Source organism: Ananas comosus, linkage group 1 (assembly GCF_001540865.1).
Source record: "Ananas comosus cultivar F153 linkage group 1, ASM154086v1, whole genome shotgun sequence".
Taxonomy (NCBI): domain Eukaryota; kingdom Viridiplantae; phylum Streptophyta; class Magnoliopsida; order Poales; family Bromeliaceae; genus Ananas; species Ananas comosus.
The window spans coordinates 12,884,238-12,911,849 of NC_033621.1; the positions used below are offsets into that span (position 1 = coordinate 12,884,238).

A 27,612-nucleotide genomic window follows, 5' to 3' on the forward strand; every position below is an offset into this window, starting at 1 on the left:
ATGTCAGTTTCAGTAACTAACAGTATTCAACTCCACATTAACAGAACATATTCCAAACCACATAGATGCATCTGTATATGATACAGATAACAGAAAAGCGGGAAAAGAAAAAGAAAAGAAAAGAAGAGGAATTGAGCAGCAGTAACACACACATAAATATTCCCAGCACATATATTTCACACAAAAAGGCATGAACAAAGTGAACTCAAGTGTATGTATCTTTTCACACATAAAAAGGAAGGCATGGATTCTATTTACATCTTGAGGTGGAATATCCATTTCATGAAGTCAATTCTAAGAGTTCTTTCTCTTGCTGCGTTCCGCGGGCATCTTCGTGGCACCCAACGACGACTTAACTCTTTCACGAAAAAAATATCATGGACTCGGTTTTAGTCGAACCGACTTTTAAATCCTTCCTTTTCCACATAATTCTTACGAGGATCAAACCGAACTTCCCCAGTTTTGACTGTAAGACACACGGTGATTTTCTGTGCAGTTTTGAAAAGTACAGAACGTAAAAATTCAATCAGACTTCTGATCTAATCTAAACGCACCGGAAACCCCTACACACGCCCAACCAAATGCCGAACAACACCAAGCACAGAGCCACGTCGGCCAAAACAACAATCCTTACATGGCGCCACCACAAACTCCGTCCCGAGTACTGCCTTCGAGCTCTCGTCGAGCTCGATGACGTCCTCTCTAAAGACAAAGCACCGACCTCTTCGATAGGCATACTAATCTTAAGCCCGCTATGGGTGTGATCTTCATCAATTTCGCTATCACCGATTCCATCCCCCTTCGGTAGTAAAGGCGCCATCGAAGACGGCGAGGCATCGCTTATTCCCACTCCGTGGAAGTTCTCCTCCGCAAGAATTGCGGATCGAGGCATGTTATCCATCGAGGCAATCAACCGCCGGATAATGGGCGTCAACGAATCGAAAGCGCCACTTGCCCGGGAATTCCTGAATTCTTCGCGGATTTGCTTGAGGAATTGGAGAAGAGCTGACTTCCCCAACGTAGGGTCGACGATCGCAAAGTAGGTGCATCCGTCAGACATTAAGTAACCGAAAGTTCTCGTGCTAACGGTGTGAAAATACCATTTGTGGAATTGCGGGGAGTTCTCGAGGCAGAGGGCGGCGAGGGTTTCAAGCTCGCGGTCTTTGGTGTTGTAGGAGAAGATGATTCTGCCCCCCTGGGCTATACACAAGTATAGTGTGCTCTCAACTGAAGAACCCATAAAGGATATACAATTCTCCTTATCTAGTCTAATTGGTTTCGATCGCGACGAATTGAGTTTAAAGGATTTGGCGCGGCGTGAATTCATCAAGTTTTTGAGCTTTTATGGTTGCTAATTTACCATCAAAAGCACTTTGAGACCTGTTGACTTTGAACTGATTCTAGGGTTTATATATTGAAGTTCCAAATGGAGAGAGAAAAGAGAAATCCAAATAGGACTTCTCAAATATAGCCACAAAGGAAACAAACCCAGATTTCAAAATCACACAAAATGCACAACCTATGGTTTTTGAGCTTCTACGGTTTGGAATTTACAATCAAAAGCTCAGGGAAGTGAATCTAGGGTTTGTAATGAGATGATTGGTGATAGCTAAGGAAAATTATACTGAAAAAAGGGAAAATTTTAACTAGGGCTTCTAAATTATGATAGGCAACAAAAGTGAAATAAAACCCAGGTTGTAGAATCACATAAAACTCTCACAAAATGCACAATCTAGGATTTGAAAACCCCGGCATTTATTTATAGATTAATGCATCAACACCCAAACAAGAAAAAAAAAAAAAGATTTTTCAACACAAAAAAGAAAAATTCACAACACGAATAAGCAATCCAAGCAAGTAATTTGGCCCCAGCGCCCAAATTCAAATGGGTAAAAAAANATACGCTACACTACATAATGTGCTTCAAATGTTCAAGCCAATTAATTCAAAACCGACGTAATTAACCATTTTTAATAAAAAGAAAATCAAAATCAAAAAAGCGATTTTGAGCGAAGTACCTCAATCGCTCGATCGAAACCCCTCGTGAGCGATGGAAATTTGACCTCGCGGGATTGGCGAGATTAAAAACCCTAATCGGAATCTGAGTGGTGGTGGCGCCATTTCCCCCACCACGCCAAGTTGCCGGGGACAAAGTATTTTATATATACTTTATTTATTCATTTATTTATATAACACAAAGATGATGTAATAATGATTATTATTAATAATAATGATTATAATATATACTTTAGTCCCTAATCCTGCTTTAAAGTTCGGGCAGAGAGATACGTAACGGATAATAATAAGATAAATCGGGGAAATAACGGGTCAAAAAATTTGTACCAGTGTGTATTGGGAGAATCAGTTGACAATAAAGGGGCCGGCAATTGAAAATGTTCTAAGTGGACTTATTTGCGAAATTGATGTGATGGATCTCTTTTGATAACTTTTATTGATGGGAACAGCTAAATTAAGGTTTGAATCATAATGTATAAAAAATGTAACACCTATTAAATTATGCGTGTGAATTAATGTATTAAATATATTTATTTTATTTTAATGAGTGTGTAGCTGTACTCAGCGCTTGTTCTTCATAACTATTTCTTTATTTTTTTTTTTCACCCATAAATTGCAGTCCTCTAAACTATAAGTTAATGATGCAACATAAAATTTTAATTTATTATAATTATTAGTTCAAACTTTCAAAATTATTAAAATAAAATTTTTTAAATTTAATTTAGTTGACTAAATATTAATATACTGTTAATATAGAAGTAAAATAATAATATTATGATTAATAATACGTTAATAATTAAAAATACGGAAACTTGCAATTTACCCTTCCCATAACATTATTGTGCAAATGATTTTATGGTTTTTTTTGGGATGAATTAGACGTTTTATTCGATATGAAAAATACATAATAATTGATGAATAAGAAGTGTAATTTATATGAAAAGGATGCAACACCATATTTTATTTTTATATTATTTTTTAAAAATAATATAAATCAACATGCACCCAAATCATAAATGTTAATGAGTCGCAAGAAATGAAAACCAAACTGATTGCTTTTAATCATCATAGAATAACAACCTGATAGCGAGTAATTTGTTATGAGATAAGTTATTCTGATATCTAAACTTATTCTTTTTTTAAAAAAAAAGATAGGATGATATATCTATTTTATTCCTTGTTTTAGGAATGTGCTTAACTGAAAATGGATAATAATTAAACTTTAAACTTAGAAATTCGGGTACCGACCATCAAACTCATTGCTACTTACACTGAAGGGGCTGCTTGGTTGCATGCATTTCCAACTGCATTGCAGTTGGAAATACATGCATCTATTAATTTTTGAGCTTTTTTTGCAAATAGTCCCCTTACAATTTTTTTTTAAAAAATTGGCCCTGTCAAAAATTTATTTGCAAAAATGGCCCTGATCCCGCCACGCAAGCGCCACGTCAGCGCCACGCGGGAGGGGCTGGGCCAGATGGTTAAGTTGAACACGGTGAACCATTCACCGTGTTCAATACAAAGTTTTTGTGTTGGACACGGTGAATGATGAATGATTCACCGTGTCCAATACAAAATAGCTAAGATCGAAATATTTGTATTGGACACGGTGAACCATTCACCGTGTCCAATACAAAAATTTTATTTGTATTGGACACGGTGAACCATTCACCGTGTCCAATGCAAATAATTGGACACGGTGTATGGTTCACCGTGTCTAATACAAATACCTCCAACTTAGTCATTGTTGGGGTATTTGTATTGGACACGGTGAACCATTCACCGTGTTCAACTTAAAGACCTGGGCCCGCCCTGCCCGCGTGGCGCTGACGTGGCGCTGGCGTGGCAAGGGCAGGGCCATTTTTGCAAATAATTTTTGGACGGGGCTATTTTTGCAAATAAAATTTGTCAGGGGGCTATTTGCAAAAAAAGCCCTTAATTTTTTGTTTGGTTTGGTACAGTTAGGCTCAATTACTGCAGTTGCATCTGCACGAGAAGGCCCAACTGCAGCAGTTGGTACTACAACCAAATTGGCCGTAGTATCAACTGCAGCAGTTGAGCCGGAGTCGGCTTACCTATTAAAAAAATAAACAAAGTGTGATTTTTTTTTTTCATACGTTTTTTTTTTATTTTTTTTTCTAAAAGTACATATTCATAAAATCTGATAAGATTTAGTAATATTTGTTAGGGTCAATAAATTTTTTTCATACGATTCTTATTTTTCAGTCTGCTAGTTTAATAATATCTTAATTTTTATTTTGATCAAATTTATAATATATTTACATTTAAAATTTATTAAATTCATATATAATTTTGTAATATATAAATTATATATAGATATAAAAGTCTAAATTAATAATCAAAACATAATTACGTTATGATCAGAAGAGGTAATCTCACATTTCTATCTGAAAATTGACAGAATTTATAAATACAAATTTCAACTGCAGACTGCCAAACAGAAGAAATGTAAGTATAGCAGTTGCAACTGCATAAAACTAAACAGACTAGGTGTAGTTATGACTGCAGTATTTACAACTGCATGTACTTCCAACTACACTATTTTTACAACTACATCCAACCAAACGGCCCTAAGGACGGTCGGTATTGACCGCCTTTATGTTATTGGCGGATTTATAGACTTACATGGCATATTCCACATAGGAGTGTAAACGGTTCGGATTTGGGATGACCGACAACTGAACCCAAACACTAATCTCAAATACGAATCCGACGAATTTTGAAAATTCATATCCAAAATCGGACCCAACCAAAAGCATGAAACATGCACTCGGAACAACCATTTTGCTTTGCAATATATCCAAGCATACTATGTTAAAATCTAAACTTGCAAAATACAAATTTAAATATAACATCAACCATTTATATATTTTATAAAATATAAAATCTAGTTGAGTTGGAAATGGGTACAGATAGAACCCACACAAGAAATCAAATTTGTTAAAGCTTTTATTTTTCGTACTCATATTCAAAACCATATCTATTTAGCATCATTTAAATTCACCTCATTTAGGTTCGGATAAAATTTTAAATATTTGTGCCCATTAACATCCTAATTGCACAACTCATATAAATATATCAAATTCTCTACATTAAGAATATCTACACATCTATTAAGGACCCTGATTAGAAATTAATAGTAAATAAAAAAGCAAGCCTTTTTTTTTCACCACTTAAGATCCCTCATTAGACTATTAAAATCTTTAATATTATCTACATCATCCATAAGAGCAGCATACTGAGGATAGCCCCTTTGTTGCAATACAATAGGCAGATAAATCAGAAAGCAAATATTCCATTGGGGCACCATATATTTGTTTTTTCTGAGAAAAAAAAAAGAAAATTTCATGTTGAAATTAACTTGTTTTATAATTTCAAATTAAGTACTTCAGTTGTTTATTGTTGCTGTCCTTCTCCTTGCAAAATCAGAAATTTTTTAAGTCTAAAAGCTTAAACTAAAGAATTAATTGATACCACACATGACAAAGCAACAAAACACAACTTTAAAGTTGTTTTTTTTAAAAAAACAAAACAAAAAGACAAGTGCAAATGCCAAACATCTCTGAATTAGATATAAAGAAAAGAAAATATTGTGCTGCAGTAGAAGTAGATGATGAATTGGACAAACCATTTGATTTTCATTTACATCAGAAATTAAAACCAGCTCATATTTCTGATTTGTACAAATAGCTCAAGAAAAGAAATTTTGCAACTGCTTAAACACCTAGTTAGTTAATTCGCGAATTATTCGGCGAATTATTAAAAATCCGAATTAAACGGTCCGTTTACGAATTTTTTCCAAAGAAAGAAAATTATTCGCGAATTTTTGAGCCAGCCGAATTATTCGCAAATTATTTTCGAATTATTGAAAATATAAATAAAAAATTTATAATTTTTATTTTTAAATATAAATTATTTTATATTTTATACTTTATACCGAATTTATTTTTTAAGCCGAAGTTTTCAACGAATTTAAAAATAAAAAAATAAATTTTAGGCGTATTATATCCGCACCGAATTTTTGCCGAATCCGAATTAACTAATTATGCTTAAACAAGTTAGTAGAAGCTATCTATTGAAAGAATAAGTCAAATGTCCAGTAGAATCTTATAAAGGGAGTCCTTTTCTTCTTGCTTTTTTTTTTTTTTTTTTTTTTTTTTTTTTTTTTTTTTTTTTTTTTTTTTTTTTTTTTTTTTAGAGAGAGAGAAAGGTATCATTAGAAGGGTTAACTTTAAAATAAAACCATTTTAATTTTAAGTTTAAAATAAAATAAAAATATTTTAAAATCATTGTGCCAGTTTTTTTTTTTTTTTCCCCGGTTTTTCCCTTATATGTAGGTCGAAATTGTTGTTGAACGCACGATTAATATAACGTTCAAAGTCGCCGGTCAGCACGTCCCTTTAAATTCCAACAGGGACGTGCAAACGGTCATCGCCACCATAAACTTATTTTGAAGTAATGAGCAAAATTTCAACAAATAAAGTTATTTTGAAATTTTTGCAAAAAAAATTAAAATAACTTGATAGTTAGCACCCGAGATCCCAAGTTCTTTATATGCAATGATCCTCATTTGAAAACATGTAAAATATTACACACCAGATGAAAAAAAAAAAGAAGAAGAAAATAAGAACGTATTACTATTTTATAAGCATTCACCTCCATGAATAAATAATACATAAACAAGAAAATACTAATTTCGTAATATCTCAACTTTTTTGATTTGTTAAACTATTTATAATACCAAATTTTCACCTCATCACTTCATAAATCTCCACCCTATCCCTTTCAGATTCACAAAAAAAAAAAAAAAAAAAAAAAAAAAAAAAAAAAAAAAAACTATAAGATCATAAACGCAAACTTGAAATAGTGAGTGGCCGCATATGATATTTCAAGGAAATCATGGTTTTCATTTGACTCTATTTATGAAATTTATCCACTCGCCTAACAAATTCAAATACATCTTGCATAACAACGATGTGTTCCTGCAATTACGAAGCATAAAAATTTCGCAAAGCAGGTGCACATGCCGCCCCGAGGTCAAATAGCCTGCCAAATTTGTAATCACTCTTAATTCCGGTTCATATAGGTTGATGTACAAGAGAGTTCCTCATTTCTCAAAGTACAAAAATATATTAAAAAATCTTATAAAAAATATTGTAGCTGCTAATCTCTTACCAACATTTTTTCAGCAATCAATTGTTGATTCAATTTTCCTTTTTTCTTTATTATTTATTACCTTTCAGCCAGGCGCGGCAGAGGGGCATTTAACTATCAAATGGTTAAACCTGGTAATTACTATTGCGTGCACTAGGTTTATCAGATAAGCTATAAAGCACTCAGCCATCTGGCTCCCATCCCAACTCTGCTTACAATCACTCAATCACTATTACAAATATAGGTACAAATAGAAAATAAAAAAAATAGCGTTAGAATGAAAATTAAATTATTTCCAAAAATTAAAAAAATAAAATTTAAATAGATAATATAGAATAAAAATAATAATAAATAATTATATATAAAAAATAGAGATATTGTTGAAAATAGTTATACTAGCTTATTTCATATACTCGAAAATTACTATTCTTGGATAAAAAATTAACGTTTAGATATAAAGAGAGAGATAAGAAATTATTCCACTTCTTATTCCCAATCCAAACGGAGCCTTGGGGTCAACAGACTATCCAACGCATGACATATTGACCCTCAAACTTTACTTTACTTTACTTTTTTAACTCCAGCCTTTTGAATTTATTATAGATAAGGCGCATAATCTAATTTAGTTAGACCGATTATTGCTATCGTATCAGCCACAATATTTTCATACCGTTTTTGCACCGACAATTTATCAAATATTTGACCTATAAATTGTATTGTGAAATTTAATTGTGCCTCTTCAAAACTTCTGAGCAAAAAATTTCAACAACTCAAAATTTGAAAACTAAAGTGTCACAGGCCCTACTATGTGAGACCAAAAGTGCAATTCACTCTCAAGATACAGTATAGATGAATAGATCCACAAAGAAAGACAAGTAAATTCATTATCTAAATCATATAGCACTCAACCAACACAATATTACACTCCCATTATAGTAGTTTAGGCAGTATCTCTAAATAATAGTAAAAAAAAGCCTTCTTACCCAAACAATAAATCTTTAAGATGTTAGAAATGCTGCACAATGTTGAAAAGGATTACGATAAAACTCGCACATATTTTTTTGTTCTTTGATAGCATGCTACCCATTTCGTTTATTTCTTTTACAAATAAACTTAGTTGAAAATATGAATCAACCAGAATTCGAACTTGAGACCTGAGATACCAACCATCGAGCCCTTTGCCACTTGCGCCAGACAACCACCAAAACTCACACATGTTGACAGCCTTTTTTTTTTTTTTTCCAAAGAGCAAAAAAATTGACTACCGATTTAATTGATTTGAATTTTTGTACCACGCAAGGAATAGGTATTAGGGCTCAAATTTTAAACATACAATCCTTATAGATCGATCATAACCAGCGTCAAAAACAAAGTGTTACGCACAACATATTGTCATGATGCACCAAGCGCTGGTTTTCTTTTTTCACAAAGAGATGTCAAATCCACAACTCAAAAAGAATCATAATCTTACAATTTCACCATCTAAGAACCTATATTTTCACACAAGTTTCATTTCATTGGATAGTATAAGTAATAAAAAATCACCTATGCCCTCGGATAGAGAGTTGTAAGATTACAACCCCTTTTGAATTATGAAAGAACATTTATCTTTTCCAATACTGGGATCCTTTAAAATAGATAACGTTGCCATGCAGTGCCCATCCAAACTAGCTGATGGGGAAGTGGTTCCCCACCAAATTTTTGTCAACCTGGCAACATTATTTTAGACCACAACCACACTTTCAAATCCAAATCACCGACCTTAATGTTCACCATCATCACTACCAAAAGCAATGCAACAGGTCATCAGTACCAATCCACTACTATTTCTCGCTCTCACCCAACCAAGAGTCACTACCCAACCAAGAGTCACGGCGAAAGCCCACATCAGCTAAGCATCACAAATTCACAATCAAAGAAACACGTATTACAACAACCACTAATCTCCAAGGCCATGAAAAAAAGAGGTAAAATCGTTCAAAACTTATCTAATCTATGAACCATTTTAGGCGGTAATAGAGGTAATCGATCATTACCTCTATTAACCGCTCCTCCGCTATGTACTATGTAGTACTCCATCACAGAATTATCAAAAACTATTTCAGAAAATTAAAAAAAAAGGTATAACTAATATTTCGCTACACATTAGTCCAAAGAGGAATCTTGTCTGCATCTGTTTTCTCTTTCACTCTTTATTCCTTGTACCCATCTTGGGATAAAAATTTCTTACGGAACTGTCTCAAGACACTTTCCTTCTGACTGACGGATCCATACTACATGTGATGCAAATCTCCTCATCTATACTACATGTGATACAAATCTCCTCATCTCGATACACAAAGATTCCATCATTGCATCAAGATTATATGATTTGCTCCACATGTAGGATAGATCCCCCAATCCCAAAGGTATTGACTTCGAAAAGGATCCCCAAGAACACCACTCTTCTAAAAAATACTAGTCTTAATATATTGAATATCTAAATTTCATGTTGAAAGTGTCTAGGAAGTAGTGCCTAGATGGCCCACAAAGTTTTCCTGGTTAGACAAACGTGCCATACTAGCCAAAGCCTTGGAATAAGTCGACCGATCACCAAGGCAACGATTCTCACAGCCCATATAAATACCTTACTAACATATATGCCTAAATCACCAGCATCTATAATGAAACACACCAATATTCTTTAATCACCACCAGATATTTGAAAATCTTAGAACTTCTATACAACAAATAACCCCTAATCTGTAGGAAAACTTGCTTTCTAATACTTAAAGAAACAATTTCATCAGGGGGGAAAAAAAGTATAGAAGCCCTACAAGACGATCCTCACTTGGTCCCAACCCAGAATTGAAAGTGAGCTTACACTCGAGATGATCAAAATGTAAATACCAGAACAATACCAGTTATGCAGCTAGATGTCCTCAAAAACAAATGAAGCCCACACGAGCAGATTTCAGCCTCAGTTCATGTGAAAAACCAGTGAAAGCCCAAATAAGCATGTCTGGTACATATAAAATAGGTGGCAATTTATGGTAATTCTAGCCACAAAAAGATCCTTAAAGCATCCTATCAATGAACTGACTCTTGGCTACCAACCCCATCCGCAACACATCAAATCACTTATACAACTCAGTAATACTGATCATACTATACATTTCACAAAATTAAATTACAGCATTACCTAGTGAAAATCAGCCCATCCATCCATAGATACAAAATTCTCTATTAGATATCATGTTATACGTAATATAATAGCGTCTGTGCTTAAGAATGATACTCAGTATTGTTACTAATGAAGGCTCAAACTAGTGAAATTCTTTGCTTTCATGGGAGAAATATGCTTACTTATACACCCAAAAATGAGTGTACATCATACACCTCACCCATCTTACGGTGAGAATGTTTTTACAAATCACATCAATGTGACTAGTAGGGACACCATCACCCTAGAATGAGTGGAGTGTATAATATACAAATCCAGCTAAGATAGTCATGACGCAAGCAGATTGCTACTAAAATTTCAATGTTTGTTGCACTACTCTTCAATTTCTAAAGTCACAGCATCTCTTACTAAGAGAAAGAAAATCATAAGCAGTTGATATAGTTGCTTATTTCTCAATTAGCCTGGTATGCTGAGACATCAGCTTAGCTTGTTTCAGATTCATAGATAGTAGCGGTTATTGCAAGATAGAAAACACACACACACACACACACACACACACACACACACAAAAAAAAATCAAGCATCCAATCACAGGGTCTAATTGTTTTTGCAACTTAAGGCTAATTACACTTTTGGTCCTCAAACTATTGAGGCGCGTGACACTTTGATTCACAAACTTTATTCTATTGTAATTTTTGACTCAAAATTTGTAAATTTTTGCAATAAGTTCACAGCCTAATTTAGTTCACTGATGTGAAAGTAATCATTGGTGCGTTATCAATCACAACACTATCACGTCACTTTCATATTAACAACACATCAACAGTTGGTCAACTAAATTAGATTGTATTGTAGTAATTAAAAAAGTTCGAGCCAGAACTTGCGACAAAGTAGAGCTAATTGGGCTGAATTGTAATAATTTAAAAAGTTCGAGCCAGAAATTGTGACAAAGTAGAGCTAGAGGACCAAAGTGTCATGCACCTCAAACTATACACCTCATAGTTTGAGGACCAAAAGTGTAAATTTAGCCTGACTGAATTTTTGGAAGTTAGCCCTTCATTACAAAAGATAAGAAAGCAGCAAGAACATATAGTAAACAGCTACGAGATAAAATCGAAATATAAATGAACAAAAGAACTATGAAAAGCCACCAGCAGCACAAGCACAACAGGTCAATAAAACAGTAATGGAAGAAACAATTGCACGCTAGTTATCCAACAACATACTACTTAAGCACATATTGGAAATATTTTGCACATATTGGAAATATTTTACAAAGCCTTGTTGGTGAACATCAAGGTGCAGCAAGCAAGATAAAGGACTGCATAACATAGATTCTACCCCTATAAGCATCATCTACTAAATGATCAGGAAGAAGAACCTGTAGGCCCCCAACTACCATTAAATGTACAGTACATACCCTTGTTCAGGGAGTCGAGTTATATATGTTAATATGAAGGATATGCAATTGATTGCCTTGCATCTTGTCGGCTAACATCATTCAACATAGAACCAAAGACACGCCTAGTATACTCATAACTGCCATTGCTGAACCCTCTACCCAATAACCCATCAGTCGAAGCTGTTACATCAAGAAATTGGTAAAAGATGAGAATACTATTAGGAAGATGTGCTAGGAGGATATAGGATTAACTGAGGATTCCATATTCACCTTGAGACTGAACACTTGGAGAATAAAGAGGATTAACACTGTGATTGGAAGCCCTGAAATTAATTATTGATTGCGCAGTTTCTTGGGACACATCAGTGTCACGAGAATGAACAAAATGCGGATTTGGTAAAAGAGCAGTCGGTCTAGGTGTTACAGGAGTATTGCTATTTTGGGTGGGCTTATCTTTCCCAGAGATCTGTAGAAAATGGAACAAGCTCAGTCAAATAAGTGTCTTAACAAGGCCCTAAAGCTTTTCCTTCGCTAAAGATTTTGACCAAGATCCAGTGGTAAAAAATGACAGCATTAAGTACTACTTTAGCAAGTAACAAATACAGGGTTTTCAGGTACTCTAAAGTGACTCTGTAATTAAAAACTGATAAAGCCCAAATAGAATGGGAACATTGCATTTTATATTACTTCTACGCTTATTTTGTTCTGAAATCTTCCATTGGTCCGTTGAGCTACAGTACTATCATAGATGAAAGAGATGATTTAAGATGAAGACAGGAGAAGGCCAAGGGAAAAATGTAAGCAAACGCACCGCAAATTTAAGAGTTCTATTACGAAGACGAACAAGGCCCGAAAAAAGCCTAACAGCATAGTCTGCAATCTCCTCTGTTTCATACTCAGCAAAAGCATAACCTTTGTGGCGATTAGTTTCCTTATCACGAGGTATATGTAGGTCAACTACACGACCTACCTGAATAAGAATCTCATACAAGACTCTCTCAGAAACCTTTTCATCCAAATTACCTATTAAAAATACATTTCCAATTAATACAACAAATAGACCTTCTAAGGCTTCATCAAATAGCTCTACATTGCATTTATGATAACAAATGAAAACAATCTAATAAGGGCACTGTAAAACTGCAATGAACAACCAAGACATGATACAAGTATAAAAGTTAACAGGACAACATAAAAATACAGCAGGGAACTAAAATAATGAAAGGATAATTGCGAACAAAGAAAAGTAACTAACCCTTAAAATGAATAAAAAAGCTCCTTAGAGGAACGAAGAAACAAAATAAATAAAACTGAAGCTACAAGAACAAAAACCCAAAAAAAAAAATGTAACTCTCCTTGATCACGCAAAATGGCAATGACAACTTATACAGTATCAAATCTACACAAGATATATATATATATATATATATATATATATATATATATATATATATATATCCTCTCTATACAGCAATATTGAAGGTTAATTTTTCATCTAGATTCTTAAAGCTTCTGGGTCATTACAATGACAGGACATTAACAGGATTACCTACAAAGTGCCCAAAAGAGCATAGATGACCCACAAATATGTTAAAGAACTAGAGGCCAAGTAACTGTACTATGTTAATTGCTTTCACATGTAATATTCTAGGATGGAAGACAGACTACTTTTTCAGTCTCTAAAAGAAGGCCATGCTGAAAGTTTGGTATTCTTAATGGAAGAAATAATATCCAGCAACAAGGAACCAACTGTTAACTTTCCTGACCAGGGAATCAAAGAATAACCCCCCAGATGTAAAAATGCCAAAAAGTAATTGGCCAGTATGAAAGCTTTAACAAGCAAGAACTTGAGCAACAAGTACTCCATAAACTAAGAATGCTGTAGGAAGTTACAACATGGATATCAGCAAACTATACAAAAGAAGCTTGTAAAGTTATCGATGATACGTGATTGACAACAAAGTTTCTGCAACAGCAGCTCAATACAAAGAATGAAGACGTGAAAAGTCCTAGCTACTCAATAACCATCTGAATGTGGTTTATAAAACACAATACGGTATTTAAAATCCAAAGTGATTCAAGGCTTGAAATCTGACTTATATCTCCACAAAGTATAGTGAGCATCAAGTAAACAAATGGCCGAATGGTTGAAGGAACTAGGTTAACTAGGTAACTAGGTAAGATCATATCTTTCTGACATTTAAAACATCCTATAATAGATTAGTAGAAACGTATGAGAAATCAACAAAGAGAGTTTCTTCGAGCGGTAAGAGAGTTGAGGAATTATATATCTACAAAACATAGGATATAGGTTCTTTCCAAACTCTGAAACTTATGGTTCCGAATAACAATAATACAAAACAAATCAAAGCTAGCTAAAAAAATACAAACTAAACACGAGCTATAAACTCAAAAAATAACAAAAAAAACAAAACAAATCAAGAAACGACCCAAAAAAAAAAAAAAAGAAAAATTCGAGACCACGACATGATTTTGCGACAAATCTAAACCAAAAAATTTGGATAAAAACTAATTCAAAAGCTAAATCGAATAACATCGAGCTAATACACAATTCACATGGATTCGAACCTACACAGCATACGCAATCAGAAAGAACTACAAATCCCACACTGATCTATGAAATAAATAATCTATGTTCTAAATAACCAGACAAATCCACAGATCCTACACTGATCTCTGCCATAAATAATCAAAAAATCCACAAACCCTACACAGATCTATACCACAAATAATCAGAAATTCCACAAATAATACGCCGATCTATGCTATAAATAGCCGAGAAAAAAAGCGATCACATGCGTTAGAAATTATTCAAACCTATATAAACCGTGCACAATGGATTCCGCGCCATAGATCCCGGATCCAAGAGAGGAAACCCTAGCGCCGCCTCAATCTATCGAAGAGAGAGAGAGAGAGAGAGAGAGAGAGAGAGAAGAGACGAACCCTATTCGAAAGTCGAATTTCCCTAAAGGCCCCTGACCTTATATAGGAGATCGATCACCGACACACTCCGTACCTTGCCCTCTTCTAATTGACTTGTGATTCCCATTGAGCTGATATCAGCCGTTTGATGATGCGCAGATCAACGGTGGATATTTGACTCCGTTTTTATGAGTTACGTGTTTCCACGGACACTTTGCCGACGCTTTTCGCCGGGAATTAAAATTTATTGAATAATAATTTAACATGCAAATTTTAGTAGTTTAGTGAATTTTATTTAATTACAACCACATAATTTGACAGAAAATTAGAAGAATTAGAATGTATTTAATTAAGTTTAATTTATCAATTAATGAATTAATTTGAAAACGTAAATTATGTTATTTGATAAGTTAAAATTAATAAAAAAATTTAAATTTTTCTTAGCTACGAAACACTCTTTTCTTTGCGAAGATATCCAACGTATACAACTTAAATTATTTTTTAACTGTAAATATACCAAAGGAATACCAATGCTATTGAACAGTTAATTAAATAATCATCTTATTAATTAAATAATCACTCAATCAGAGTAAAAGCTTTTGTTTTAGTTAATGGTAAATTTATCTTAGTATTTTAATTTATCTTAGTAAACTTTAATTCCAACATAATTAATGGTTAAATTTATCAATCAATTGATAAATCATTTTAGATAATATTATGATAAATTAAAAAAATTTGGTTGATTTAGTTTTTTGAAGTTGTTTTGGTTTTCAAATTACTCAATCGAGTTGAACCGAATAATCGAGAAAACCTCATCGAGCCCACTGAAATTAGTTGGTTTTGATTTGATAATTTGGTTTAAACCGAATAGTGCACAGAATTGGACCGGATCTGAATCGGTCTTATTGGGTCATAAGTTTAATGGACCCAATAAGGCCCAATGCAAGCCCACGATCCGAGATAAGCCGATGTAGTAGGGATGTCGAGAGCCGAGAACAAGCGAGCTGGGCAGCTTGTGTTTGCTTATTTATTAAACGAGTCAGACACGTATTGGTGCGTTAAAATTTCAAGCCGAAAAATTCAGCACATTTGCGACTTGTTTATTAATGAGCTGAACACGAACCCGCTCACAAATAGTAAGTTAAATTATTAGCCCTACTACTAGCTGAAAAGTTAAAAGAAAACTAAAAAATTTAGAATTTTAATCAAATAATTAAAATTCATAAAATATAGATTTCTTTATATTTGAATTGGCCTAAAATCCAAATGAGTAAAAACAATTGGGTGAAAAGTTAAAAGAAAACTAAAAAATTTGAATTGATCTTTTCATATTTGGAGTGGCCTAAAATCCAAATTAGTAAAAAATTGTAATATATATATATATATAGAGTGCGTCAGGGGTGCTTTTGGAAGCACGGAGCACTCCGTGCTTCCAAGTTGTTTTTGATGTTGGGACTTTTGAATCGACGATTGGCTCCGTTAGACTTGATCTAGAGTATTTGAAGTATCTAGAAAATAAATTTTGCGATTTTTCGATATCATTTGCCTAGTGATCGAAGTGGCTCAAAATCAACGGCTGAAAATAAAAATCTTACAAAATATGATGATATGACATTAAAATTTTAGATCAAAGTTATTGATCTTGTTTTATATGGTATAAAGAATTTTCTATCAAAATTTCATGTGATTTGGATATTTTTACACCGTTAAACTTGCAAACAGCTCACCACGGCCATTAAAATTATTAATTTTGAGCCTCTTCGATCACTAGGCAAATAATATCGAAAAATCGCGAAATTTATTTTCTAGGTACTTGAAATACTCTAGATCAACTCTAACAGAGCCGATCGTCGATTCGAAAGTCCGAACATCGAAAACAACTTGAAAGCACGGAGGGCTCCGTGCTTCCAGAAGCATACCAGCCCACTCTCTCTCTCTCTTTCTCTCTCTCTCTCTCTCTCTATATATATATATATACTATTTATAAAAGCGTGAGTTTTGAATTTTTTTTTTTTTCTAAAAATGCCTCTATCTTTTTTATTAATAGTTTTATGTTCAGTAATTTTCAACCAATCATTTCAAATAATTCACTAAGTAATAATTTATTCTCAAATAAAGATATTAATTTTTTGCCATTAGATCTTTTCTAACGATTGAAAATAAAAGTATCTGTCACTTTTTGTGACAATAATATCCTTATTTTTATATCACATTTTTTATGTACGCGTTTCTCAAATATTTTCTTTCTCACTCATAATATACGTACCCATCAATCCTTTCTCAACGTAATATCCGTAAATTTTTCAAATATCTCATTAATCTACCTATCATATATGTCAACTACCTACATAATATCCGGTTAACCTTTCTCACACGTAATATCCACGCATTTTTCAAATATCTCATCAAAATTTTAATCTTTTCTCTTCGTTTCTAAAGAATTTTTTCAGCCTATCATAATTTTGAATTAAATATATCATCGCATTTGAATTTAAATATTAAAAAGGATCAAAATAAAATTTTAAATTTTAAATTAAATATGAATTTTATTACGAAAATATCTCTATCTTTTTAACTAATTTTTTTATGTCGAGGAATTTTGAGTTCGTCAGAAATATATAATATCTCCATTATCTTCGCATTTAAACTTAAATCTTAAAGTAGATCAAAATTAAATTTTAAATTAAACATCAATTTCTTTTCGAAAATGTCTCTATCTTTTTTACTAATTTTTTCATCGTCAGAAATTTTGAACCATTTTTCTAAATAATTCATTAAATTTTGGATTTCTCAAAAATATATAATATCTTTGCTACCCACGTATTTGAATTTAAATCTTAAAGTGAATCAAAATTAAATTTTAAAAATTTTAAAATTTTTGAATTTCAAACTTAAAGTGGATTGAAATTAAATTTTAACTTTAAAATTAAACATAATTAAAATTTTAATTATATAGAAAATATCTTAATATTTATCCATACCCAATTTTATCTCATCATAATACTTATCTATACATAAAATATATCTTATTTTAATACTTTCTCATCTCCATCTATACGTTTCTTAAATATAATAAAGTATATCCTTTTTCATTTTTACTATACGTTTTCTCAAATATATTATTTTAGTAATATCTTATTCGTTTCTCATCGTCGTTCTCGATCACCTTCGCCACAGTTAGAAAGGTATTTTGCTACACCTAATTCATTTTAATGTGTCATAATATAATTTTCTACCTAATTCGTCTTTCGTATACTTTGTTTTACTTTTTAAGATTTTTAAATGCTAATAAATGTGCATCTTCATGACTTTTTATCTCTCACATTAATTGCGCAAATCATTAGCATATTATTTTTAGTAATATCTTTTTTCATTTTCACCTGTATTTTTTTTAAATATTGTCAAATATTTTTTTTACTAATATCCTTTCTTATTTGTCCTCGTCGCTGGCACCGGCATATCGTCATCACCGACACCGGCATGTTGTTGCCTTCGCTACCTTTGCCACATTTGGAGAGGTATTTTGATCTAAACTGAATTTTTTTTTAATATGCTTTTATACTATTTTAGTATATCTATTTTTTAGTATTTTCTTATTTACATTTATACATTAGCACCAGCATATCGTCATCGTCATCGCCGACAACGGCATATTGTCGCCTTCGTCACCTTTGCCACATTTGGAGAGGTATTTTGATCTAAACTAAATTTTTTTTAATATGCTTTTATACTATTTTAGCATATCTTTTTTTTAGTATTTTCTCATTTACATTTATACATTTATCAAATATAAAATATATATTTTGTTAGTAATATCTTTTTTTCATTTTCATCTATATTTTTCTCAAATATTTCAAATATTTTTTAGTAATATCTTTTTTTCATTTGTCCCCATCGCCGGCACCGGCGCATCGTCATCGTTCTCCTCATCAACATCACCGGCGCTGGCACATTATCACCTCGACATCACCGTCGCCGGCACATTGTCAAAATTAATTTTAAATTTTGTTCAAAAATTTTAATGTGAATTCATCAACTTAAAATTTAGAATTAATTCAAATTTTAAATTTTGTATACACGTTAAAAATAATTGTATATTATAAAATAAATATGAAAAGCATTTATAATGTAACTAAATTAAAAATATATAAAACTTATCCGAAGATAAATTACAGTTAAAATTTGATAAATAGACTCATACCACCAATAAATATTTAAATTTAAAATATAAATATAAATTTTATTTGATTTAATGTGACGTGCATTATATATATATACTAGTTGAATATACGTGCAAATGCACGTAACAATTATTATAATTTATTTCAAATCAATATAAATTTGTATATTATATATATTCAAAATTTTACAATAAAAATTATACTTATAAATTAATATGTTATATTTTATTAGAAAATATTTATAATATCCTACAGTGTTCTTTTTTTTTATATATACATCGAATATTTTTATATACTTTTTGATTTTTGATGAATCAAATTTAAATATGTGTTTTAAATTAAAAGCATCAAAATTTAATTTATATTTATTTTAAAATTTAAATTTAAATTTTGATTCACTGTAATAAAAAAATTAATTGTTAATTCAAATATGATATCAAAAATTAAATTTAATTCATAATTTAAATTCAAATTTTAATTTTAATGTAAAATAGATTAATAGAAATGCTTTTTTTTTAACAAATTGATCATAACCATTTATTTTTATTTGAGATATTTTTAACAAATTGATTATAATTATATGATTAAATTTATAGATAGATAGGAATACTATTTTTTAATAAATTGATCATAACTGTTCTTATTTGAGATATTTTTTTAATAAATTGATCATAACCATTTATAGGGAATAGATTTTTATATATAGTAAAGATTTAATAGATTGATCATAACCGTTCATTTTTATTTGAAATGTTTTTAACAAATTAATCATAACCATTCGTAGGGAATATTATTTTATTTCTTTTTGGATTCCGTCTGTCATTGTCAGAATTTCCATACGCTTATATATATATATATATATATATATCAATTTAACTGGGGATTATTATCATCCTAACCGCATATTCTTTCATTCAATTGCCAAAAACTCAATAGTACCAAGGGTTTGGTACTATTGATATTGATTCACTAAGGTTTAGTGGTGGTCTCTCTAGTGTTGAGTGGGTGGTTAGTTGAATAGTATGATCTAAAGTGTGGAATTGATTAAAGTGTAAATCTAACGGTTAAAAAGTTGACAACAAAAGAACCCAAATACCACTAATAGTATTCCAGCTCAACTCTATATCACTTTCTCTCTCTATAGAGAGAGAGAGAGAGAGAGAGTCTAGCTACTATATTCTTATAGGTCCCTTAATTTACTTATAAATTTTTTGTCGATAGATTTATCCCTTTGACCATTTTTATCCGTTAAATCGTATTATTCAACTAACTACCAATTCAACCCTAGAAGACAACTATTATCCTAATCGGGAATCACTATTATCCTAATCATACATTTCTTTATCCAACGGTCGAAAACTTATAAATATAAAAGGCTCTATACTCATAAGAGTATAGTAGCCCTAACTTATATATAGAATACTCAATATATTTAAGCTATATTAAACTGAACATTAGTGAGCTGACTCGAGCTCGTGTTCGACTCGTTAAGATTTCGAGCTAAAAAATTCAAATCGTATTCGGCTCTTTTATTAAATGACCGATTGAACTCGAACTCATCTCAAGTTGAATGCTAACGGGCTCGCAAACAACAAACTGGATTGCTAACCCCCGATATTGAGGTTCATGTAACAGTACACTAGCAGATGAAACAAAATTGTGATGAAAATATATACGCAAATGCTTCTTTGTTTTTTGATACGGTCATAGAAAATATATCGTAAAAAGTTCATTATGATATCCATAACATTATATTATGCACGGAAAGTACATTTTTATTAGAGTTTTTCGCTCCAATTAACGCAATGACAAAATTGTATGAGACCCATCTCCTACTTTTACTTCCATTTGTTTACATCTTCTTAGCCTTGATTTTTCTTAGAATTACATTAAGTTACTTTTGTTGATTAAATTAAAAATTTTATCAAGTTCTGTGGCAATTTAATTTAGCAATTACTAAATATTATTTAGCGAATATATACAAAAAAATTAAATGCTAAAATCTTTATTAATTGATGAAAAAATTAAGGTAAAAATGCAGGGGACCCGTCAACTATATGCTATTTTGAAATGCACCCTAAACTTTTATTTTAATGTTAAACAATTATTTTAATCAATCAAATAAAAGATTTCATGAATTGATTTTTTAAATATTTTTATAGATACAACTTAAATATTTATCCCTCAACCAAACACTGCCTTAATGACTAATAATAAAAATTAACTTACTTTAGTAGAATACTCAATTTTTTTTTAAAAAAATCAGAAATTAATGGCGTTTTATGAAGAAAAAAGTTGAGGTAAAAATTTCAAAATTCCATGTAGTTGAGGGGCCTCGATACATTTCTATCAAAGTTAAAGGGGTAAGTTACAATATCTCAAAAAAGAAAAAAAATCTCCCCAACGAAGATGTAGAGTAAACGCCTCTTCGTAGTATTATACTCTCTCTCTCTCTCTCTCTCTCTCTCTCTCTCTCTCTCTCTCTCTCCCCCCCCTTAATGGAAACGCCGCGGCTCCAAATCTCTCAATCGTCGGAGGAGATAATCCGATCTCTTCAGGTCGCACAGATCCAATCCAATTCCCCATTTCCGCCACAGATTCGATCCAATTACGCTTTTCCTTTTTTTTTGCTCAATTTGGTTTGAATTTGAATTCGAATTTTGATTTGTTTGATTTTGGTTTCAGATGCGTATCAGGTGCCAATATTTGAGATCCTATGCTTCTTAGATTGAACTCGGACGAAGGGAGACGCGAAGTTTTAGGTAAAAATTGAACCTTTTTTTGTTTTTTTCCTGTAATCTAATTGGAATAGCATGCTTGGAGAGGTTTGAAATTTGAATCTTATAAATGGAGGAATGGCTATGCGGAAAATTGAGTAATTTTGTTGTGGGAAGTGAGAAATTGTGAAGAAAAATGAGAATTTCGAAATTGAGGGGAAAAAATGGGAATTATAAAGGGGGAATAATTAGAGTAGAAGAATGGGCAAAGGAGTTATTCTATCCCTTTAGCTTGGCCTCTAATTAATCCAAAATGCACCTCGAAGTGTTAGGGTATCTTTGGCCCTCTAATTGTTGTTCAAAACATACTTTGAGGTTAAGCTCTGTTCCAAAATCTTCTCAACAGATTTTCTCTGCAGCAGATTCAGAAGCCCAAAATTGGAGCTTTTTTCTTCTTTGGGTGTTAGAATTTGACATCTGCATCTCGAAACAGTAGAGGACATGATATGGCTGCAGCTTACAGCAGAAGCAAAAGTAGGGCCAATCAGACACTTAATTTCTTGATTCTGTACTGCTACAATTATGCAACGCCTTTTATTCCTCTTTTATTGGTGAGAGAGGAGTTTCCTATGTACTTTAAATGGCATTTATATCATGATGGCCTCACATGATGATGTAACTTCAGATAGCAGCATCAGTTGCCAAAATGATTTGGGTCATGAATTTAAAGCCTTACTGTCCTTAAATTTTTTTTTTTGTGTTTTGTTTAACTTCTTGATGAATTATGTGTTTTTGATACACAGATGTGAATTTGGATTAATGAGCAATGCAGAGATCACGTAGAGCTCTTCTGCAGAGAAGAGCTGCTGCGTTGGAGAAGAGCAGCGTTGCCGGGAAGAAGCGCCTTTACGAAGTGTCGCTTTCTTTGCTCATCTTATCATGGGTTCTTATCTTCCTCCTCAATTTTTGGATCAGCCATGGCAATGGTTATAGAGGTGAATTTCCGAATCGCCACCTTGCATGATTGTGTGCGGATTAGTTATTGAAAAGGAAAAGAGAGAGATTATGGTGTAGTAGGTAGATGTTTCTCAAAGATTAAGGTTGCTTAACAGTTTTTATGTAGTGTTTCTATCGTGTTCATCGATTCATTTATTGTTTGGTGGTTCATTAGGAAAGTTGTATGGTACTCTGGCTAGTTCTTTCGGCTTTTTGATCTCAATAAAGTTTATTATGGGGCTTCTTTTTCACTACCTGCTCATTTCTACCTAGTAATATTGTTTATTTTTTAACTTTTACATGAACTAAATTGATGTTTTCACTTTGTCTATCAATTAAATATCGTCGAAGTCACAATCTTACCTTTCAATACCTTCCTATATTATCTGCTTCCTTGCATACACTTTCAAGAGAATGAAGTTTACGCCTGAAACAGCCTAATTAATGTTTTTTTCACGTAAATTCATTTCACTTATTCGTTTTCGTGTTTTAATGGCATGCAGAGGGGCAGGGTTCTGCTGATTGTGAACCTAGCTTGAATGAAGGTTCTCTAACTCCAGAAAAGGAATTGAGTTCTGGAGATAATTTCGCAGACTCAAATTCCACCTTTAATGACTATGTTGAGAATGCCCCGACTTCCGAGGGTGAGACTCTCAACGATAAAACAGGGATTCTAGCTAACGATGACGAAGTTATTCTTTCATCGGCTCGGAATGAGCAAACATCTGATGCAGACACCGATCAAGGAACCAAATCGGAGAAAGAAAGTGCTCCAAAAAGTGATAGATTGTCCCGAATAGCTCCTCTTGGACTTGACGAGTTCAAGAACAAAGCGATAAATTCGAAAGGGAAGGTCATTTCCAGCCAAACCGGCACTGTCATACACCGAATAGAGCCCGGTGGGAAAGAATACAATTACGCCTCTGCTTCTAAAGGCGCAAAAGTTCTAGCTTTCAACAAGGAGGCTAAGGGCGCTTCAAATATCTTAGACAAGGATAAGGACAAATACCTCCGAAATCCATGTTCAGTAGAGGGGAAGTTCGTAGTCATTGAACTCTCAGAAGAAACCCTGGTGGATACAATTGAGGTGGCGAATTTTGAGCACTATTCATCTAATCTGAAGGATTTCGAATTGTTGAGTAGTTTAGTCTATCCCACAGAAAATTGGGACAAGATCGGGAATTTCACTGCTGCGAATGTTAAGCATGCACAGCGGTTCTCTCTTCAAGAGCCGAAGTGGGCTAGGTACTTGAGACTTAATCTTTTAAGCCATTATGGTTCAGAATTTTACTGTACTTTGAGTTCAGTTGAAGTATATGGAGTGGATGCAGTAGAGAGGATGCTTGAGGATTTAATTTCCGTGGAGAAAAAAGGAGTGGAAGCTGATGAAGTAACCGAGCAAGTGCCGGTGCAAGAGAATTTAGACCGAAATAATTCATTTGAGGAAATTTTCGACGGAAATGATCATGAACCCGAGAACGAAAATCTCAAAAATAAACGGGACTTATCGAAAAAACCCATTCCTGATCCAATTGCAGAGACGAAGCAAATACAAGTTGGAAGGATACCGGGAGATACAGTTCTTAAGGTGCTAATGCAAAAGGTCCAGTCCCTTGATGTGAACTTCTCCATTTTGGAGCGGTACCTCGAGGAATTGAACAGCAGATATGGGCAGATCTTTAAAGACTTTGATGATGACATCGACAATAAAGATTTGTTGTTGGAGAAAATAAAATTGGAGTTAAAGAATCTTCAAACCAGTAAAGAGAATTTTGTATGTTATATCTCCTTTTCTTTTTTCAATTTTGTTCTTTTTTCTGGTGAACTCAACTATTATCATGCTCATTTTGGGTTTCTTGTTTTCAGGCCAACGAGATTGAAGTGCTCTTAGCATGGAAACTAATTGCTTCCTCTCAATTGGACCAGCTGGTGAGAGATAATGCAATACTCAGGTTCGACTTGTTCTTTATTCTTGCGGTGGTGCAACTTAAAATACTTACCTTCCTCAGAATTAATGTAGTCTTTTATTATATCTTTAAACATAGGGTGTATTTATGCTGCATTTAAAAGTTTTTGTCGATTTGATAATATTACGCCATTGGTGGATGGCTGGATGATTTTTCATGTAAATCATTGGATCTTGTTTTGCAAAATAAGATCTATAAATAACAACTGCTGCAAACATGCTTTTAGATGTATGGTTTTGAGGGAATGCATGATTCTACGGTGGTAGCTTGTTCGAAACTTTCTGTGAGGAAAGGAGCTCTTTTTCCCTTCAACCTGCAAAGAGTACATTGGTAAAATTAGTAAATTACGCTTCTTATTTTCGCCTGTTAACATCACATAACACCTTATTTTAAGAACCTATTTTAAAGAGCTCCTAATGCAATAGTCTAGGACATTATGACATTTGTCGATCTATTGAGAAAGTCGCTTTCTTTCTCTGGAAAACAAACTGCCACGCAAGGGACGGTTGCATTCTTGTGTTCGATAAAAAAGGGAGTTCTAATATTAGAATAGAGAAGTTGATAAGCACTGAAAAGACTCTTTGATAGAGACATTTTATCTTACATTATATGCAAGCCCTTAGGCTCCATAGTATCTTCTCAAACTGTTTGATCCTTGTTTCTTCGTTCTAAAAGATAACTCAAAACAAATATCGGACGAAGGTAGTAAACTTATATTTTTCGTGCTTGACTCACCAATTGCAGATGGGAAGTCGAAGAGGTTCGGGATAAGCAGTTCGACATGGAGAAGAGGAGTCTTGCTGTGATATTTCTTTGCTTTGTGTTCGGGTGTCTCGCGATTACCAAATTGTTTCTAGGAGTGTTGTTGAGCATCTGTAGATTATATGGTTCCGAAAAATTTTGTAACACAAATTATGGTTGGCTCATGTTGCTGCTTAGCAGTAGCATTATAGCTTTCATCTTGGTATTATAAAATCCGATGTATCGATTATCGTCTACTTGCCGCTGGACTCTGTTGTGGCATGAAATTTTGTTGTTGAGTTATTTTTTTCTCATTTTATGCAGTCTCTGTGTTTGTCTCTTCACTTTCATGGGCTTGTTTCGCCCTGCTTTTGCTTCTCCGCATTTACTTTTCACAACCACAATTTACAAAAAAGAGTGTTCGAGAAAACAGAAAGCAAAATTAAGATTTTGGATCTCAAAAAACAAAAACTTTAATGTGGAGCTTTTAATTTTTTCGTAAGAAAAGTCATTAATGGTAATTCAATATGGTAGTTATCTTAATCGTACTACACTCTACAGCAAAGGGTATGTTTGGTTGCTCGAAAGTCGGCGAAGTTCATAAAGTCACTTTTTCACAAAAGTGAGTTTTCAGTTGATTGTTTGGTTGTTATAAAATAAAAGAATTAAAACTATAATTTATAAATTTTTTATTATTAAATTATATATAAAGAGGTGAAAATATAAACAAACGATTTATACTTGCAATTTAAATTAAAAATTTAAATTTAAATTTAAATTAATATTTAGAATTCAAAGTTATATTTTAAAATTTAAATTTAAATCTAAATCTGGATAATTAAAATTTAAGACATAAATTTAATTTACAATTTAAATTTAAAATTTAAGTTATAACTTATAACTGAAATTAAATTTTAAAATAAAAGTTCAACACAAAAATTAGAATTTAAATTTACAAATAAAATTTAAAATGTGATCATAATATTAATTCAAATTTAAAGCGAAATTGAACTTTAAAAATAAATTTAAATATTAAAGTTAAGACCGAATATATCCTCTTAATTAATTAAGTTCTCCGTTTTCGGTGACTTCCGAATTTTTTGAGCCGAAGTCAAAAAAGTAAAATTTAGTTATAACTCACTTTATCAGCCCACTTTCGTAAAGTAACTTTTATGTTTACTTTCGTAAACCAAACAGCCGATAAGACGTCACTTTCTAAAAGTACCACTTTCGATGCTACACTTTCGGCGAATCAAACATGCCCAAAGCCAAACATATGATATTTGTAAAGCTAAAATTACTTATTAAATGCGAAGTGATTAACCTATTCTTAGATTAATTTGGGGAATATTCTTGTTTGCTTTTTAAGTGGAATAAAAGCAGGGATGTACAAAAACTTTGATTACACTCCAAAGAAACCAAATGCTATTGGGAGGCAAAAAAAAAGTACACATAGCTGGAAAACATGCTTTGAGTGTATGGGTGATTTGGACGTAATGTAAAGGGAAAACTTCAAAAACCCCCTTTGTGGTTTCGTAGTTTCTCATTTTGCCCTCCCTGTGGTTTAAAATGTATCAATTTGGCAGCATGTGGTTTCTTTTTTCTCTTTTTCATATCAATTTCATTATTTTTTTTGCCTTAAATCAGTGATAAAGTTAAAATTAAGGGGTACTAAAGTAAATATTTGATAAATCTAGATGTGTATTTGAAGTTTTTTGTATATAATTTAATGAAATATTAACGAAAAAGCTATCGAAAAAATAAAAACAAAACCACGGGGGAGCAATTTGATACATTTTAAACCACAGGGGGGCAAAGTGATAAACTGTGAAACCACAGGGGGGGGGTTTTTGAAGTTTTTCCCTAATGTAAAAGGATAGGATCCTAGGTTAAATAAAATAAAAAAAGAAATTAATTAAATCAAAAGAAAAAAAAAAAGAAAAAAAAAAGGTACTAACAATGTGGGGTTTGCTGAGAAACCAAGTTAGCTTGTAACATATTATGTGTATTAGAATATTATTGCTAATAATTAACAAATTGAGCCTTTTCGTTTTCTTTTGTTTTTGTTTTTGTTTTTGTTTTTTTTTGTTGAAAAGAACCTTACTTTTTTGTGCTACGTAATCATGATGAGTTTCGTTAATAAGTTGCTAAATAGATGTATACTTACAAAAAAATGTTGCGTGTGACAAAAATTAAGAAGCTAAAAAAACATTGAACTTCGAACACGCATCAAAATTCCCACACACAAATATCATACACATGCATAAAAAATGTATGGAGATGCACTCAACTATAGGCCATTTTGAGCTTT

General features: G+C 32.5%; 3 protein-coding genes across 4 annotated transcripts; 1 reads left to right on the forward strand and 2 right to left on the reverse strand.

Moving 5' to 3' along the window:
• LOC109728397 (phytolongin Phyl1.1-like) lies at positions 15–1,887 on the reverse strand. The gene has a single exon (XM_020258821.1). It carries the CDS (start codon positions 1,325–1,327, stop codon positions 545–547), a length of 783 nt encoding a protein of 260 aa, XP_020114410.1. The 5' UTR covers positions 1,328–1,887; the 3' UTR covers positions 15–544.
• On the reverse strand, positions 8,418–14,748 carry LOC109712318 (protein HSH49). The gene is made up of 4 exons (XM_020235818.1): positions 14,595–14,748; positions 12,568–12,779; positions 12,027–12,222; positions 8,418–11,936 (listed from the first exon to the last, which is right to left on the reverse strand). Exons 1-4 carry the CDS (start codon positions 14,626–14,628, stop codon positions 11,803–11,805), a joined length of 576 nt encoding a protein of 191 aa, XP_020091407.1. The 5' UTR covers positions 14,629–14,748; the 3' UTR covers positions 8,418–11,802.
• On the forward strand, positions 21,306–25,639 carry LOC109718436 (uncharacterized protein slp1). 2 transcript variants are annotated; one of them, XM_020244691.1, is made up of 7 exons: positions 21,306–21,438; positions 21,566–21,642; positions 22,004–22,131; positions 22,401–22,592; positions 23,097–24,367; positions 24,460–24,545; positions 25,305–25,639. In XM_020244691.1, exons 4-7 carry the CDS (start codon positions 22,424–22,426, stop codon positions 25,531–25,533), a joined length of 1,755 nt encoding a protein of 584 aa, XP_020100280.1. In that variant the 5' UTR covers positions 21,306–21,438; positions 21,566–21,642; positions 22,004–22,131; positions 22,401–22,423; the 3' UTR covers positions 25,534–25,639. The 2 variants fall into 2 exon arrangements, with proteins under 2 accessions (XP_020100280.1, XP_020100272.1); XM_020244683.1 differs by lacking the exon at positions 22,004–22,131.

What these genes read in the sequence shown, in the direction of transcription:
- LOC109728397 (XM_020258821.1), bottom strand. Translation starts at nt 1,327, where the DNA reads ATGAATTCACGCCGCGCCAAATCCTTTAAACTCAATTCGTCGCGATCG.
- LOC109712318 (XM_020235818.1), bottom strand. Translation starts at nt 14,628, where the DNA reads ATGGCGCGGAATCCATTGTGCACGGTTTATATAG. An exon ending in ATTGTGCACGGTTTATATAG is followed by an intron (nt 12,780 to 14,594) that starts GTTTGAATAATT and finishes TATTTTTAATAG; the next exon opens with GTAATTTGGATGAAAAGGTT. An exon ending in TCCAAGTGTTCAGTCTCAAG is followed by an intron (nt 11,937 to 12,026) that starts GTGAATATGGAA and finishes TTGATGTAACAG; the next exon opens with CTTCGACTGATGGGTTATTG.
- LOC109718436 (XM_020244691.1), top strand. Translation starts at nt 22,424, where the DNA reads ATGCAGAGATCACGTAGAGCTCTTCTGCAGAGAAGAGCTGCTGCGTTG. An exon ending in AAACCAGTAAAGAGAATTTT is followed by an intron (nt 24,368 to 24,459) that starts GTATGTTATATC and finishes TCTTGTTTTCAG; the next exon opens with GCCAACGAGATTGAAGTGCT. An exon ending in AGAGATAATGCAATACTCAG is followed by an intron (nt 24,546 to 25,304) that starts GTTCGACTTGTT and finishes CACCAATTGCAG; the next exon opens with ATGGGAAGTCGAAGAGGTTC.